Source organism: Giraffa tippelskirchi, chromosome 2, assembly GCF_054371585.1.
Source record: "Giraffa tippelskirchi isolate mGirTip1 chromosome 2, T2T-mGirTip1v1.2.pri, whole genome shotgun sequence".
NCBI classification, from domain to species: Eukaryota; Metazoa; Chordata; class Mammalia; order Artiodactyla; family Giraffidae; genus Giraffa; species Giraffa tippelskirchi.
In genome coordinates this window covers 84,762,338-84,775,774 of record NC_137276.1, presented here as the reverse complement: position 1 = coordinate 84,775,774, position 13,437 = coordinate 84,762,338, and the positions used below count along the sequence as shown (strand labels likewise).

Sequence of the window (13,437 nt, the reverse complement as noted above, 5' to 3'; positions counted from 1 at the left end):
CTCATTTCACTTTAATCATCTTATTTCATATTTGCTACGTTATGGTCAGAAAATTATTCAGATGAAAGTGAATATTGCAGGAAAGAAACAGACCAACCTTATTCTCCTAGCCATTCTTCAGTAGATATTTGGAGTAAAATCATAATGCTGACTGTAAATGGATAGTTCATGTTCCACATTCTCCTGTGAGTCTGAGAAGATGCTGTAGTAAAAAGGATAAAAGAAGAAGAAAATCAGGATATGACCATTTCATTTTTATCCAGAATAAAGGGGAAGCAGATATTATTTTGGTGGTATAATCAAAAGTAGTATTAATATTAGTAGTTTAAATGCCTAAAAGTAAAATGTTGGTCACATTTTGAATACTGAAATAACAGCTGCTCTAAGTCATTTAGCTTGCAGCAAATGGTATTGATACAAATTATTAGTTCTTAGTTTGCTTAGTTTTCTTAAATGTTAAATTTTATTTTTGGTTTATATATAGTACATTCATATTATAGAAACCTTGGAAAGTGTGAAAAAGAAAGCAAAAGTGGACTTTGTCCTTCTATGCAGTGAACTGATTTCTATTTCAAATTTCAATGCTCTTCCAAAGGCCTGTACCTATGTAGATTTTACAAAATTGATCATGCTTTGAATATAATTTTGTATTGAGTTATTTTTTTTTTTTACTGATTTGATTATGAGCAGCATTTTGTCCTTAACTGACTTTGAAAACAATTTTGCTAGCTACAAAATTTTCCATCATTTGAATGTACCATAATTTATTTACTCATCACTTCTTGATGAATGTTTAGATTTCTTCTAGTTTTTCAATATCATGAATATTCTTGAGTTGAACATCATTGGACATAAATCTTGACCACCATGTAGATTATGTCCTTGGGATAAAGTTTTAAAGCTTTCCCATTCATTTAAGTACACAGTCCACTCAAAGCAAGGAAGCATGTGCTCTAAAATTGCATTTTTTTTTTCTTTTTTTGACAAGTGAGATTGAGTCTTTTTAAAAAATTGTGTTCTGGTATGTTGTGCTTTAGTTTTTTGGGTGCCTCATTCCATAACATTTCGCTTTTCTGTTCATAGTCTCTTATATGTGGTCCTTCATTTGACATAGCTTCCATCATTCCATTCTTGGAGCCACTCTCAGAAGATACTGTTGCTGGCCTCAGTGTCCATGTTCTGTGTCATACGCGTTTGAAAGAGTATGAACAGTGCATAGACAGGCTGTTAGAGAGATGCCCGGAGGCAGTCATCCCATATGCTAATCACGAACTGAAAGAAGAGAATCGGGTATGCTTTTCAGATTATGTTTTTTAGTCTTTATCTGTGATAATCAAATAATAATTTTGTTGCCTTATCTGCAAAATGGGGACAGATTATGCCAGTCCAAACTCACAGGACTATGTGGGTCAAAAGAGCATGTATGTTTAACGTGTTATATGTTTTGAGTACCATTAGGGGCTGTTAACATGTATTGTGCTGGTATGTTATCTTCACTAAAAATCTGTTTGGAGATGAAGTCCGCTATTATCTGAAGATTTTGAAAACATAATGAATGATGAGAAAATCCTTTGTGGGTTATCTGGTCTTTAGAAATTGGAAGAGTTTTTGGTTTTAGAACTTTTTCTTTTGTTCCTTCTTTCTTGCCACCTAGGAGATGAAAACAAGACATGTCTATGTTTCTTCTTGAAAATAGTGGTGTACATATATATGTACAGTGTACATATTGTTAAGATTTTCAAGGTTAAAATCTGACATAGTTTAAGCAGAAGACTATTCGAACAAAATCTTTGCCTTAACCAAGTTGATGTATTTTTGCCCTGTGCTTCTTCCACAATCTTTTTCTTCTTATTGGAAATCTGAGTGTAAAATGCATCAAACTTAAGAAGTACTTATTTTTTCCCAAGATAGACTTTGTGGTGGAAAAAACTGCTGCCTGAACTTTGTCAGAGAATAAAATGTGGTGGAGAGAAATATCAACTTTACTTATCATCACTAAAAGGTAAAATAATGTTTTTTTCTTGATTATAAATTTTAGAGTCTTCATTTCCATAATTTGCTGAAACCTTGCTTTCTCATGTAATTCATGTGATTCTCAAGTATGGTGAAGAGGATCTGAGCTTGAAGGTCTGAGAATCACCTGGAGAGCTTACCTTTAACATTCATACGCTCCCTCTCACCACATTTGATACTCATTTATCTCTTTTAGCTCTAGAGCTGATTCCTCTAAGTTAATTTTTTCAAACACTTAACAAATTATCATAGAGAAACTTACAGCCTCAATATTTTAAAAAATTGGAGTAGCCATTAAGACAAGTCCATTTTGTATTAATGATCTGGATGCTTAATTTACTTCATGTAGGAAATTAATTATTTATTATTGTTAGTCATAATTATAAGCAAGTACTGAGGAATGACAAGTTTCTCAAAGATTTAGAAGCTTAGTATCTCTAAATTACACAGTATTTTATAGCAAAGGTAGTTACTGTTTGAATTTTTATAATTTATAGTCATTTATAAATATTGATAGCTATCTTTTTTTTTTCTCTTCTCGTGTGTTAATATCACTTGTTAATGGTTGGTTTGATGACAAAGGTATGGTTCTATTGATACCAATGTGCCTAAAATATTAGAAGTTGACAGTGTGGAAACTGTGTTTTTCCAGCTGAGGTCACTGACTTTTAAAAGGGTTAGGCAAAGCTAGTGGCCATTGGATGGTGTTTTTCTGGAGTTCCTCCTTTAAGTAAAGACGTATGTTTGTGATTGGGAAGACAAGGAGGAACATTCATACTACTTGTCCTGCCTGTCTCTCTGTGTGATATTTTCATGTTTAGAAGGTAGCAGTGTCAGGTGTTTGACTGCCCAGTCCCATCTGCATCAAATTTATCACATAATTTTGAGCTGATTATTCTTGTTGATGGATCTCTTTCTGGGACAGATACCTCACATCTTCACACCCCAGTAGTGTCATTATCTTAGGCAAGACTCTTCCTTCTTCCTTTTCTGATCGACATTCACAAACTCTCTACCCGTAACTTACCCATTATCATTCCTCCACATGTTCATTTTTCTGTATCTTTAATATGTGTGTTCACACACATGTGCATGTAGTGTGTGTGTGGCTCACAGAACTAAGTGCTGTGTGTGATTTACCTTTATCAGATTGTAATACCTTCAGAGCTAGAATCGTGTTTTAACATTTTTCATGTTACACTTTCCTTGCCAGCAATGTGCTTCTCCATAGGAAGAGTCTATAACTAGTTACTGATTTGAAGGGAAGATCCTTAAATAACCTCAAGTCCATTTTTATGGGTGGGGGGGAGTTGTCTTTATGTTGGCACCTGTGGTATATCCAGAAGAGACCAGGATTGGAGTTAGAATTGGAGGTGAATTCCAAGCCTTCTACTTACTGAGTAAACCTGAAGCAAGCCAGTTTTTTAATCTGGGGCTAATGAGAAGTTCAGGACTGACTATGGAGTAAAATGCTAGGCAAAAATTGCAAGATGGTAAGGTTGAGATGGAGATCAGGAATTTATATATTAATAATATACCATTATTAATATAAATATTTAATATGAATATAATAATATAGATATATAAAGTTAATATAATAAACCACCACCAATATACTAAGGAGCTTGGGTTTCTCACTTTCTAATGCAGCATTTCTCAGCCTTGTCAGTACTGACATCTTGGACCAGATAATTTGTGTGTAGGTGTCTCCTGTGCATTTTAGGATGTTACCAGCATCCCTGGCCTCTACCCACTAAATACCAGTAACACTTGCCCAGGTAAAATAGAAATGTCTCCAGCCATTACCTGATGTCCCAGGGGGTGGGGGTAGTTGTTGAGAACCATTGCACTAAAACAGAGGCACTAAAACAGAGCCACTAAAACTGGGGTTAGTGGTTGGCTTAGTTTATTTCAAGGAAATACTTATTACTATTTTTGAGTCAGTGAACTGTGCTTCTTAGTAAAAGTTCTAGCACTGTAGTAAACTATGAAGTTAAAAAAGTCATTTTAAATTCTACTAGCCAGAGATAACCATTTTCAACATTCAGCACATATCTTCTAGACACACTGGAGGATTTAAAGCACTCTGGATTTATGATGTTCACCTTGTTCTTGTAAACTGTATAAGCCCCTCACTAATTGGCAGAAGAGAAGAATAGGGCAGGGGAAGGACTTTTGTTGGCTCTATAATTACAGTGGTCCCCAAATCAGTTTTTTTGTATCTAGTTTATTCTTACAGGTTCCACATTTAGACCAAAAAAACTAGTTTAATAGGAAAGTGTTGATAATTCATGAGTTTTGCAAGTTAGTAGTTATTGTTTATTAAGATTCTGTTTTATGTCAGTATGTCAGATTGCATCATTGTCTTTTAAATAATTCTCCAAGGACTCTGGAAGCTAGTAGGTGGTACCACTACATGATAGATGAGGAAGCTGAGACTCAGGAGGTTAACTTTCTCAAAGTCGCCCAGAGCGTAAGTCGAAGAGTGATCCCTGCCCAAGTCTGTCTTGATTCCAGAGCCAGGGATCTTTTTCATATGTTCCTGTCATACCATTCACTAACTTCTTAGCAACAAAAGCATATCATTCCTTTGTGTAAGAGGTGATTTAGATTGTGTATATTGGACAGCTGGCTTTGGATGGATGCACACATACCTGAGCAGGAATTTTTATATTTCAGTTACTCTGCAAATAGGATAAGTGGTAGGCATGTAAAAATCAAATAGGGAATGGCACTGCAGAAGGTTTAGCAACACTGTTCTTAAATGTCATTCCCTTTTCTTCCAGCAGAGGGCTGTGTGTATCAAGAAGCAATAGAGTCATAAAATTAGTTACCTTTATAAAAATGTGTATTAATTTCCTTAATATTTAATATTCGTTAGAACACATTTTGCAGTTTGAGAAAAAAAGTAAATGGTCTTGAAAACAGATTTATGCTTATTAGCATGAAAATCACAATAGAGAGGAACGGATTTAGGAAAATGTCATCTAACAGTTAGGGCTTCCCACGTGGCTCAGATGGTAAAGCGCCTGCCCGCAATGCGGCAGAACTGGGTTCGATCCCTGGGTGAGGACAATCCCCTGGAGAAGGAAATGGCAACCCACTCCAGTACTCTTGCCTGGAAAATTCCATGGACGGAGGAACCTGGTAGGCTACAGTCCATGGGGTCACAAAGAGTCGGACACAGCTGAGCGTCTTGACTTTCACTTTCACTTTTATCTAACAGTTAATGCCGTGTGTGTGTGCGCACGCGTGTGTGCAGGCATGCATACTCAGTCGTGTCTCTTTGCGATCCCATGGTAGCCCTCCAGGCTCCTCTGCCCATGGAATTTCCCGGGTAAGAATACTGTGGTGGGTTGCCATGTCCTACTCCAGTGGATCTTCCCAACCCAGGGATTGAACCCATGTCTCTTGCGTCTCCTGCACTGGCAGAGAAGTTCTTTACCACTAGCGCCATGCAGACAGTCTATAAAGGAGCTGCAATATAGTCTTAACATTACAAACAGTGTTCAGTTGATTGTGTTTTCCTACAAATGATTCTAGAGAGAATAAATAAGAAATTGTTAGAACTGTAAAGCATTTTTAGATTTAAGAGACTTTTTTTTCCCTCTCTCTTACCATAGTTACAACATTTTGTCACCTGAATTAGCTTCTCATTGGTTGAGTGATAAGAGAACTGGGTGAAAGGCAGAATCTCAGTTCTAACTCAGATATTCTTTCTTACAAACAGAAACACTGTCAGTTGTTGCTGTGGAACTAGAACTAAGGGATTTCTTAAACATCCTCCCAGAAGATGGCACTGCAGCGTTTTTCTTGCCGTATCTTCTTTACTGCAGTCGAAAGAAATCATTGACTTGAAAGTATCATTTGAAATGTACCACAATGGCACATGAGACTGAATCTTGAAAAGCTGAATGCCAGATAAAATATATATATATAAAGGATTTTTATACTGAATATGTACATATACTGCAAATGCTTTCAGGCGACTTACCTCAGTGATATTACTAATTTCATAATTTATGACCTGAGTCCATTTAATTGTCCAGAATGTGAAAAAGCTACACGACATTGGAATTCCCTCAAAGCAGGCATGTATTTTTAAAGGTAGAGGCTGACTTTTATACCAAGAAACATCAGTTTGCTGTTGTTGGAGCCATGACAGTCTTTTTCATCCCAGGAACACAAAACAGTTTGTAAGTGTATTCAAAAGAATATCATTCTAAGTAGTCCAGAATTTAACCTTCTTGATTTTTTCCAGATTTTTCTACTGTGTCACTTTTAAAAACAATAATTTTCCTTGAGAAAGATTTTAATGCTTTCCTACAGTAAAAGATATCAAACTTTATTTTCTTGTTACTTTCAAAGCTCATGCGGAGTTTCTCTGAATCAAATGAAATAAAAGTTTACAAAGCTGACTTTCTTCTTGTCTGGCTACTTACATGATTTGTTGAATGCGTGTCTTTCAGCCAAAGTTTTGTTTCCATTTTTTTGTTGATGTGTACTCTTGCTCTTTTAGCTAGAGTGTATGTGAAAAAATAAAGAAATATAAAGACCTGTGTCTTCTTTTTTTAGCCTCTTATTAAACAATTTTGAGTCCAGGTTCAGCTCACTGATTGTGTGCTTGACTTTAGTTAAAACTGGGCAAAAATGCTACTCACTTGGTGTTTCCACAACCATATTATAAAACCTTTCTCATGATGGCAGTGTTTGTTTTTACCAGAATTTAATTTGTAGATTTTTTCTCAACTCTGTCTTTTTCCAGTTCTAGATTAACATCCTTTTGACTTCAAGGGTTCACAAAACTCAGATAGGGAACATTTTATTTTTAAATGTTTTAAGTAAATATTTTATTTTTAAGACATTTTAAATCTTGTTTTATTTAAAACATTTTTTAACTAAAAAAAAATAAAAATTTTTAACAGCTTTTAAAGTGTTAGTTGTTCATTTGTGTCCAACTCTTTTGCGACTCCATGGACTATAACCTGCCAGGTTCCTCTGTCCATGGAATTCTCCAGTCAAGAATACTGGAGTGGGTAGCCATTCCCTTCTCCAGGGGATCTTCCTGACCCAGGGATTGAACCCAACTCTTCAACATTTCAAGCATATTCTTTAACTTCTGAGCCACCAAGGAAACTCCTTTAACAGATTTATTTGGGTATAATTAATATATAATAGCTTCCCAGATGGCATTAGTGGTAAAGAACCCACTTGCCAATGCAAGAGATGTAAGAGACGCTGGTTCGATCCCTGGGTCGGGAAGATCCTCTGGAGAAGGAAATGGCAACCCGCTCCAGTACTCTTGCCTGGGAAAACCCTTGTACAGAGCAGCCTGATGGGCTACGGTCCACAGGGTCACAAAGAATTGGACACAACTAAAGCAACTTACGGAGAAGGCAATGGCACCCCACTCCAGTACTCTTGCCTGGGAAACCCCATGGATGGAGGAGCCTGGTAGGCTGCAGTCCATGGGGTCGCGAAGAGTCGGACACGACTGAACGACTTCACTTTCACGCGTTGGAGAAGGACATGGCAACCCACTCCAGTGTTCTTGCCTGGAGAATCCCAGGGACAGAGGAGCCTGGTGGGCTGCCATCTATGGGGTCGCACTGAGTTGGACACGACTGACGCGACTTAGCAGCAGCAGCAGTAGCAGCAAAGCAACTTAGCATGCACGACATAAAATGGCACATCTTAGAGTATCCTATTGATTTTTTATGGCTGCTGTAACAAATCATCACAAGCTTAGTGGCTTAAAACAACACAAAATTATCTTGTAGTTTTGTAGATTAGAAGTTCAATGTTGGTCTCACTGTTTTGAAATTTTATTATTATTTTATTTTATCTTGTTTGATTTTTTATTTTACTTCCTCTACATCTGTGCCCCTCCGTCCACTGGTCCATTAGGAATGAAGTCAACAGTACATTAGAAGGATTGATGAGAAGCCAAATTTTGGAAACATTTGATTGAGCTTATTTATTTTTATTGAAATCATTGAATCTTTAATAGTGATCCTTTAAGGACTGTCCAGGACAACATCTAGTCATAGATTGTTTTTGTAATACAGTTTTGTAAAGCCCTACCTAATGGTGGTGATATGAATCACCTATAATAACCTGTTACATTACCAGATGTATTCGAGTCAGTCGTGTCAAAAAAAAGTCTGTTGATCTTTACATATGAAACAGGGTGACAGTTTTCTGCACAAATGTACAAAATGTGTATTTTCAGTCTTTTTTTTTTTTAATGCTTATAGCCATTCCAAAGTAAGCCTTCTATTCAACACTTTCACATACATTGTTACAAATCATTGTTTTTTCTTTTTTTTTCCACTTATCACAAATTTATTTCTTTCATCCAGACTTGATCTCTATAGAAAAAGAAATTTTAAGACCATTATTAAAAATAGTGTATATCATGCAGTTAAAAAGGTTAGCACATGGTGCTTTAAATGTATTCTAATTTTTAAACGTCATGTTTAATTATTCTTGATTCATTTATATTTTTCTGCTATTTATATGTTTAAAACACACCTCTCATTCTAGTACTGCTTTATTTAAAGAAAAATTAACTTTCCTTCCCATAAGAACCTTATTAATTATAAAGCGAAAAATAGTCACTTTATAGTAGAAAAACCTGGCAGACATGTCCTTAATCAAATGCTCAAAATGACCACAACCAGTAAGTGAGCAAATCAGCGTCTTGTATCTCTTTACGTGTGTGCTGAGAAAAACACAATAAATAACCTGAATCTGATCATGAGGAAACCTTGTTGTTTAGTCGCCGAGTCTTGCCTGACCCTTTGCAACCCTCCAACCTCCTGTGTCCATGGGATTCTCCAGGCAGGAATACTGGAGTGGTTGCCATTTACTTCTCTAGCGGATCTTCCCAACCCAGGGATTGAACCTGCATCTCCTGCATTGCGGGTGTATTCTTTACCACCGAGCCACGTGGGAAGTCCGAGAAAACCTTAGACAAACCAAAACTGAAGGACATTCTACAAAGTGACTGCCCTGTATTCTTTAAAAATGTCAAAGTGGTAAAAGACAAAGACCAAGGAATTGCTCTAGACCAAGGAGACAAGAAGACATGTCAGCCAAACATAGCTCATGAGTTGGAGTTTCTTTTTCTATGAGGAACATGAGTAGAATAATTGATGAAATGCAAAAAGGGTCCTGATTTTAGTAGGTATACTGTGTTTATAAGAACAGTCTTGTTTTCAGGAAATAGGAGTATATGTATTTATAGTACCTGTAGTCTGTGTGGTTAGACAGGGAGATAGGAGAAAGGATGAGAAAATAGATGATGCTGGGCAAACTGTTAATATTTGAGGAATCTGGGTTAAAAATATACAGGGATTTTTTTGTACTGCTCTTGCAACTTTTCTCTAAGTTGGATATGGTGTCCAAAAAAGTTTTAAAAATTCCTTTTTATTGAGTTAGTATGTGGTTAGGTATTTGCCAAGCAGAGCACTGAACTGGATTTGGGCATCTACTAGAAGTGGAGAATATACACTCCTTGTATCAGGAACTTCAGGCTAAACAAGCTTTTCCCCTCAGACAGCTTCAAGAGGTTATCTGACTGTTGTGGCAGTGTCAGTTTAAACAAAGTACTGTTTGTATTTATTAGAGGAGGTCTTTATTATGTTTCCTCGGGTAGAGGAAATGAGGCATTACATTAAGCATGACAGGATATCCACAGTTCTTTTCCAGTGATATTTTTTCTTTATGGAGGAAATGGTCTGTCTCCCTGTGTATATTATTGAAAAATTTCACTATAACTTGATTTTCTCCCTTGTCTGTGTCATGGTAGGCTGAAATTCTCCTAAGATTTAGAATCAAGGTAGACTTGGCCAAAGCTATCAGACTTTCATTTAAAAATAATTCAGATTGATAAACGTGGCTCCCCATTTTTCTGTGAGTAATTCAAACTATCTTTTTTGTTCGTAACTGCTTCTTTCAGTCTTTGAAAAGCCAAATTTCCCTCTCATCTTTTTTTCCAACCTGTGTTTTGCCTTCACATTTGCTGTTTGTTCCACAGTTTTTAGCAGGACTTTTAAAACAGTTTCCCCTTTCTTAACCAAGCAAACAGTCACCTCCCTGTCTCCTCCTGGGCTTATCCTATAAGAATCATCTTTTTGTTGTCTCTGTTGTGTAGACTTTGCCTGTAGCAGCTTTCTCTGCATACCAGGCATTTGCATACTTGAATTTCCAGAATGCCTGCCTCAGTACTCCTTCACTCTGGATTATATCCCTGAGCTGGGCCATCCTTTCATGTGGTTTCCATGTGTGCTAGTTTTCTTTAAACTCTGCTAATTTTCTTCAAACCTTCTAAAGAAAGGTTTTCTTTCTCATCTCTGACTCTGCCCTGTTCAGCAGTTACTGGCATTACATCCAATGGCTGACTGTCTGCGAGTTTGGTGTTCTGATGCTCTCAGTACCACACTTTGTAATAAAGGGTTTTAATGGAAATAGTTTTTCATGTTACGAAGTCTTTGTGTAGGAACAGGAACAGAAACCTTCATTTGTACCAGTGAGTAATCTTTCAGTGCTTCTTAGTATTCAAAATATATTTACTTCTATATTTTCTTTCATTTATGTGTTCCCTTTTATGCCAGTTTGAGGGGGAAGTGCAAGGAGTTGTTTTCTCTACATCAGTTCCCCTCAGTGGATTTGCCATTGCCAATTCCAACAGTTCTGAACTCGGAAGACTCAGGAAACACCAAAGCCTGCAACCATAAAGCAGGAATTTTCCTTTTTTCTAACCTCAACTTTTAAAATTGAAATATATTAATTTACAATGTTGTGTTAATTTTAGGTGAACAGCAAAATGATTTGGATATATATACTTTTTTTTTTTCAGATTCTTTTCCATTATAGGTTTTTATATTAAGTACAGTATAGGACCTCTGCTATATAATAGGTCCTTGTTTACATATTTTGTATATAGTGTTGTGTATATGTTAATCCCAAACTCCTAGTTTATCTCCTGCCCCCTCACTTCCCCTTTGGTATCCATAAATTTGTTTTCTATGTCTGTGGGTCTGTTTCTGTTTTTTAAGTTCATTTGTATCATTTTTTTATATTCCACACATAAGTGATATCATGATATTTGTCTTTCTCTGACTTAATATGATTATCTCTAGGTACATCCATGTTGCTTTAAATGAGATTATTTCTTTTTTATGGCTGAGTAATATTCCTGTGTGAGTGTGTGTGTGTGTGTGTGTATTTACCACATCTTCTTTATCCATTCCTCTGTCAATGGACATTTAGGTTGCTTCCATGTCTTGGCTATTGTAAACAGTGCTACAGTGAACGCTGGAGTGCATGTGACTTTCTGGATCATGGTTTTCTATGGATATATGCCCAGGAGTGGAATTACAGGGTCATATGGTAGCTCTATTTTTAGTTTTTCAAGGAACCTCCATACTGTTCTCCATAGCACCTGCACCAATTTACATTCCCATAAAAAATGTAGGATAGTTCCTTTTTATCCACACCATCTCCAGCATTTATTATTTGTGGATTTGTTGATGATGGCCATTCTGACTGGTATGAGGTGATGTCTCATAGTTTTGTTTTGCATTTCTCTAATAATTAGTGATATCGAGCATCTTTTCATGTTCCTGTTGGCTGTCTGTATATCTTCTTTGGAGAAATGTCTATTTAGGTTTCTGCCCATTTTTTGGATTGGGTTGTTTGGTTTTTTGATGTTATGCTGTATGAACTGTTTGTATATTTTGGACATTAATCCCTTGTTGGTAGCAGGAATTTATTCTTTATGTAACACGTTTCTTTGGTATTTAGTGTTTATCCGTAAAAGGACTGTTTGTTTTTCTGTGATTTTATTGTGTGCATGTGCTTACATAGGAGGGAATGTTCTTGCTGGGATGGGCAGAGCAGGGAATTTAGATTTTATTTTTTTTCCTGGATCATTGCTATGGTATAATAAATATTTGTGTATCTTCCCCCCACCCATTCATATGTTGAAAGCCTAATGCCCAAGGTGATAGTATTAGGTTAAGTCTTTGGGAAGTGATTAAGTCATGAGGCTGGAGCCCTGGTGAGTGGGATTAGTGCCCTTATAAAAGATGCCCTTAGAGAGCTAGCTTGTCCTTTCTGCCATTTGAAGATATAGTGAATTTTTAACCCAGAAAAGGACCCTCACACAACTGTGTTGACACCCTGATCTCAGGTTAACAGACTCCAGAACAGTGAAAATAAATTTTTGTAACATGAACTTGGGCAAACTTGGGCAAACTCTGGGAGATGCTGAGGGACAGGGAGGTTTGGCGTGCTGCAGTCTATGGGATTGCTGAGTGGTACACAACTGGGCGACTGAACAACAATGTATAAGCTACCCAGTCTGATATTTTGTTACAACAAAATGGACTGAGTTTTGTTAAATGGTTTTTGTTACAACAAAACTTAGGCTGAATGGACTAAGACAGTCATTGTCAAACAATAGTCAGTAATGCCTCCCCTCCCCACAGAAGCATAGTCAATTCTGCCTGATTGACTATTTGAAATTATATTTGTTATTGGGGGATGTTGGGGGGCTTTTTCCTGTAACAGGTACTACTTAGAAAAAAAGTGAGCGTTTTCTATTTAAAAAGACATTAAATTTTAAATGTGCCTTTTGTTAAATCACAACTACTCTCTTACACATGTCAGTTTTAGGACTATGGATTACACTGCATCAAATTGGTGTCAATTTGTATTTGTCAAGGAACTGTTGGTGCTATATCAGTACCAGCTATCAGAAGATAAGCAGTGTCCCACACCATTTAACAGTAAAAAAAAAAAAAAAAAAAAATCCTGCTTGGAGGTAGAGAAAGAAGAAATCAGGGTAGCAAATTCACAAATGCTTCATTTGGGAGCAAGTATATAGACAAAATGGTGCATCTTAATTATACTCATGAGATATGCCTTCTAGAATCACAAAGTGAATATTCACCTTCATTTGGTAGAACGGTGTAAGTAGTTTCCATTCCGGCATGAATGTGGTCAGTCACATGGCAATGGAGTAACCAGATTCCAGGTGTTTTTGGAGTCATTTCTAAGGTTTGGTATGTCCCAGGGAAGAGGTCAAATACATCAGAAGTATAAATGCCCCTGTGCTTAATTAGAGAAATGACCGATATTGTATATAATGTTTATTATTTGAGAAAGTTCATTCAAATAATCTTTCATTGGCCATCTCAGGGATATCAGAAAAATAGCTAAATCCATTAAAAAAAGAAAGAGATCCTGCGTATTTCTGTGTCTAATACAAAGATATGTGATCTTTGCTAAACCCTTGGCACTATGGACCAATAAATGGATGTGAAGGAAAGATGTGATAAAAGTGAATTCAGCAGTCAGTAACACCTGACTGTTCTGTCTTTTTATCAGAGCACTGGAGTTACACAAGGGAATTTA

General features: G+C 36.5%; 2 protein-coding genes across 12 annotated transcripts in view; one reads left to right on the top strand and one right to left on the bottom strand.

Annotated features, from left to right (window-relative positions):
- HPS3 (HPS3 biogenesis of lysosomal organelles complex 2 subunit 1) overlaps positions 1-6,566 on the top strand; it is a 42,277-nt gene extending 35,711 nt beyond the window's left edge. For 3 of the 6 annotated variants that reach the window (XM_081573920.1, XM_081573919.1, XM_081573918.1), the window contains 3 exons: positions 1,084-1,290; positions 1,912-2,002; positions 5,744-6,566. In XM_081573920.1, coding sequence (XP_081430046.1) covers positions 1,084-1,290; positions 1,912-2,002; positions 5,744-5,871 — 426 coding nt within the window. In that variant the 3' untranslated portion in view covers positions 5,872-6,566. Of the gene's footprint in view, positions 1-1,083; positions 1,291-1,907; positions 2,003-5,743 lie in introns of all 6 variants that reach the window. The other 3 variants (XR_014077957.1, XR_014077958.1, XR_014077956.1) reach the window with 3 other exon arrangements.
- The window catches only part of LOC145539788 (ceruloplasmin), a 56,053-nt gene continuing 42,713 nt past the window's right edge, over positions 98-13,437 (bottom strand). The window contains exons 18-19 of one of the 6 annotated variants that reach the window (XR_014077955.1): positions 12,974-13,131; positions 98-202 (exon numbers count right to left, since the gene is read on the bottom strand). Coding sequence is in view for 4 of the 6 variants with exons in the window: in XM_081573913.1 (XP_081430039.1) it covers positions 12,933-13,136 (204 nt within the window). In the remaining 2 variants the exon portion in view is untranslated. Of the gene's footprint in view, positions 203-7,975; positions 10,743-12,868; positions 13,137-13,437 lie in introns of those variants that run through there. The other 5 variants (XM_081573914.1, XR_014077954.1, XM_081573915.1 and 2 more) reach the window with 5 other exon arrangements.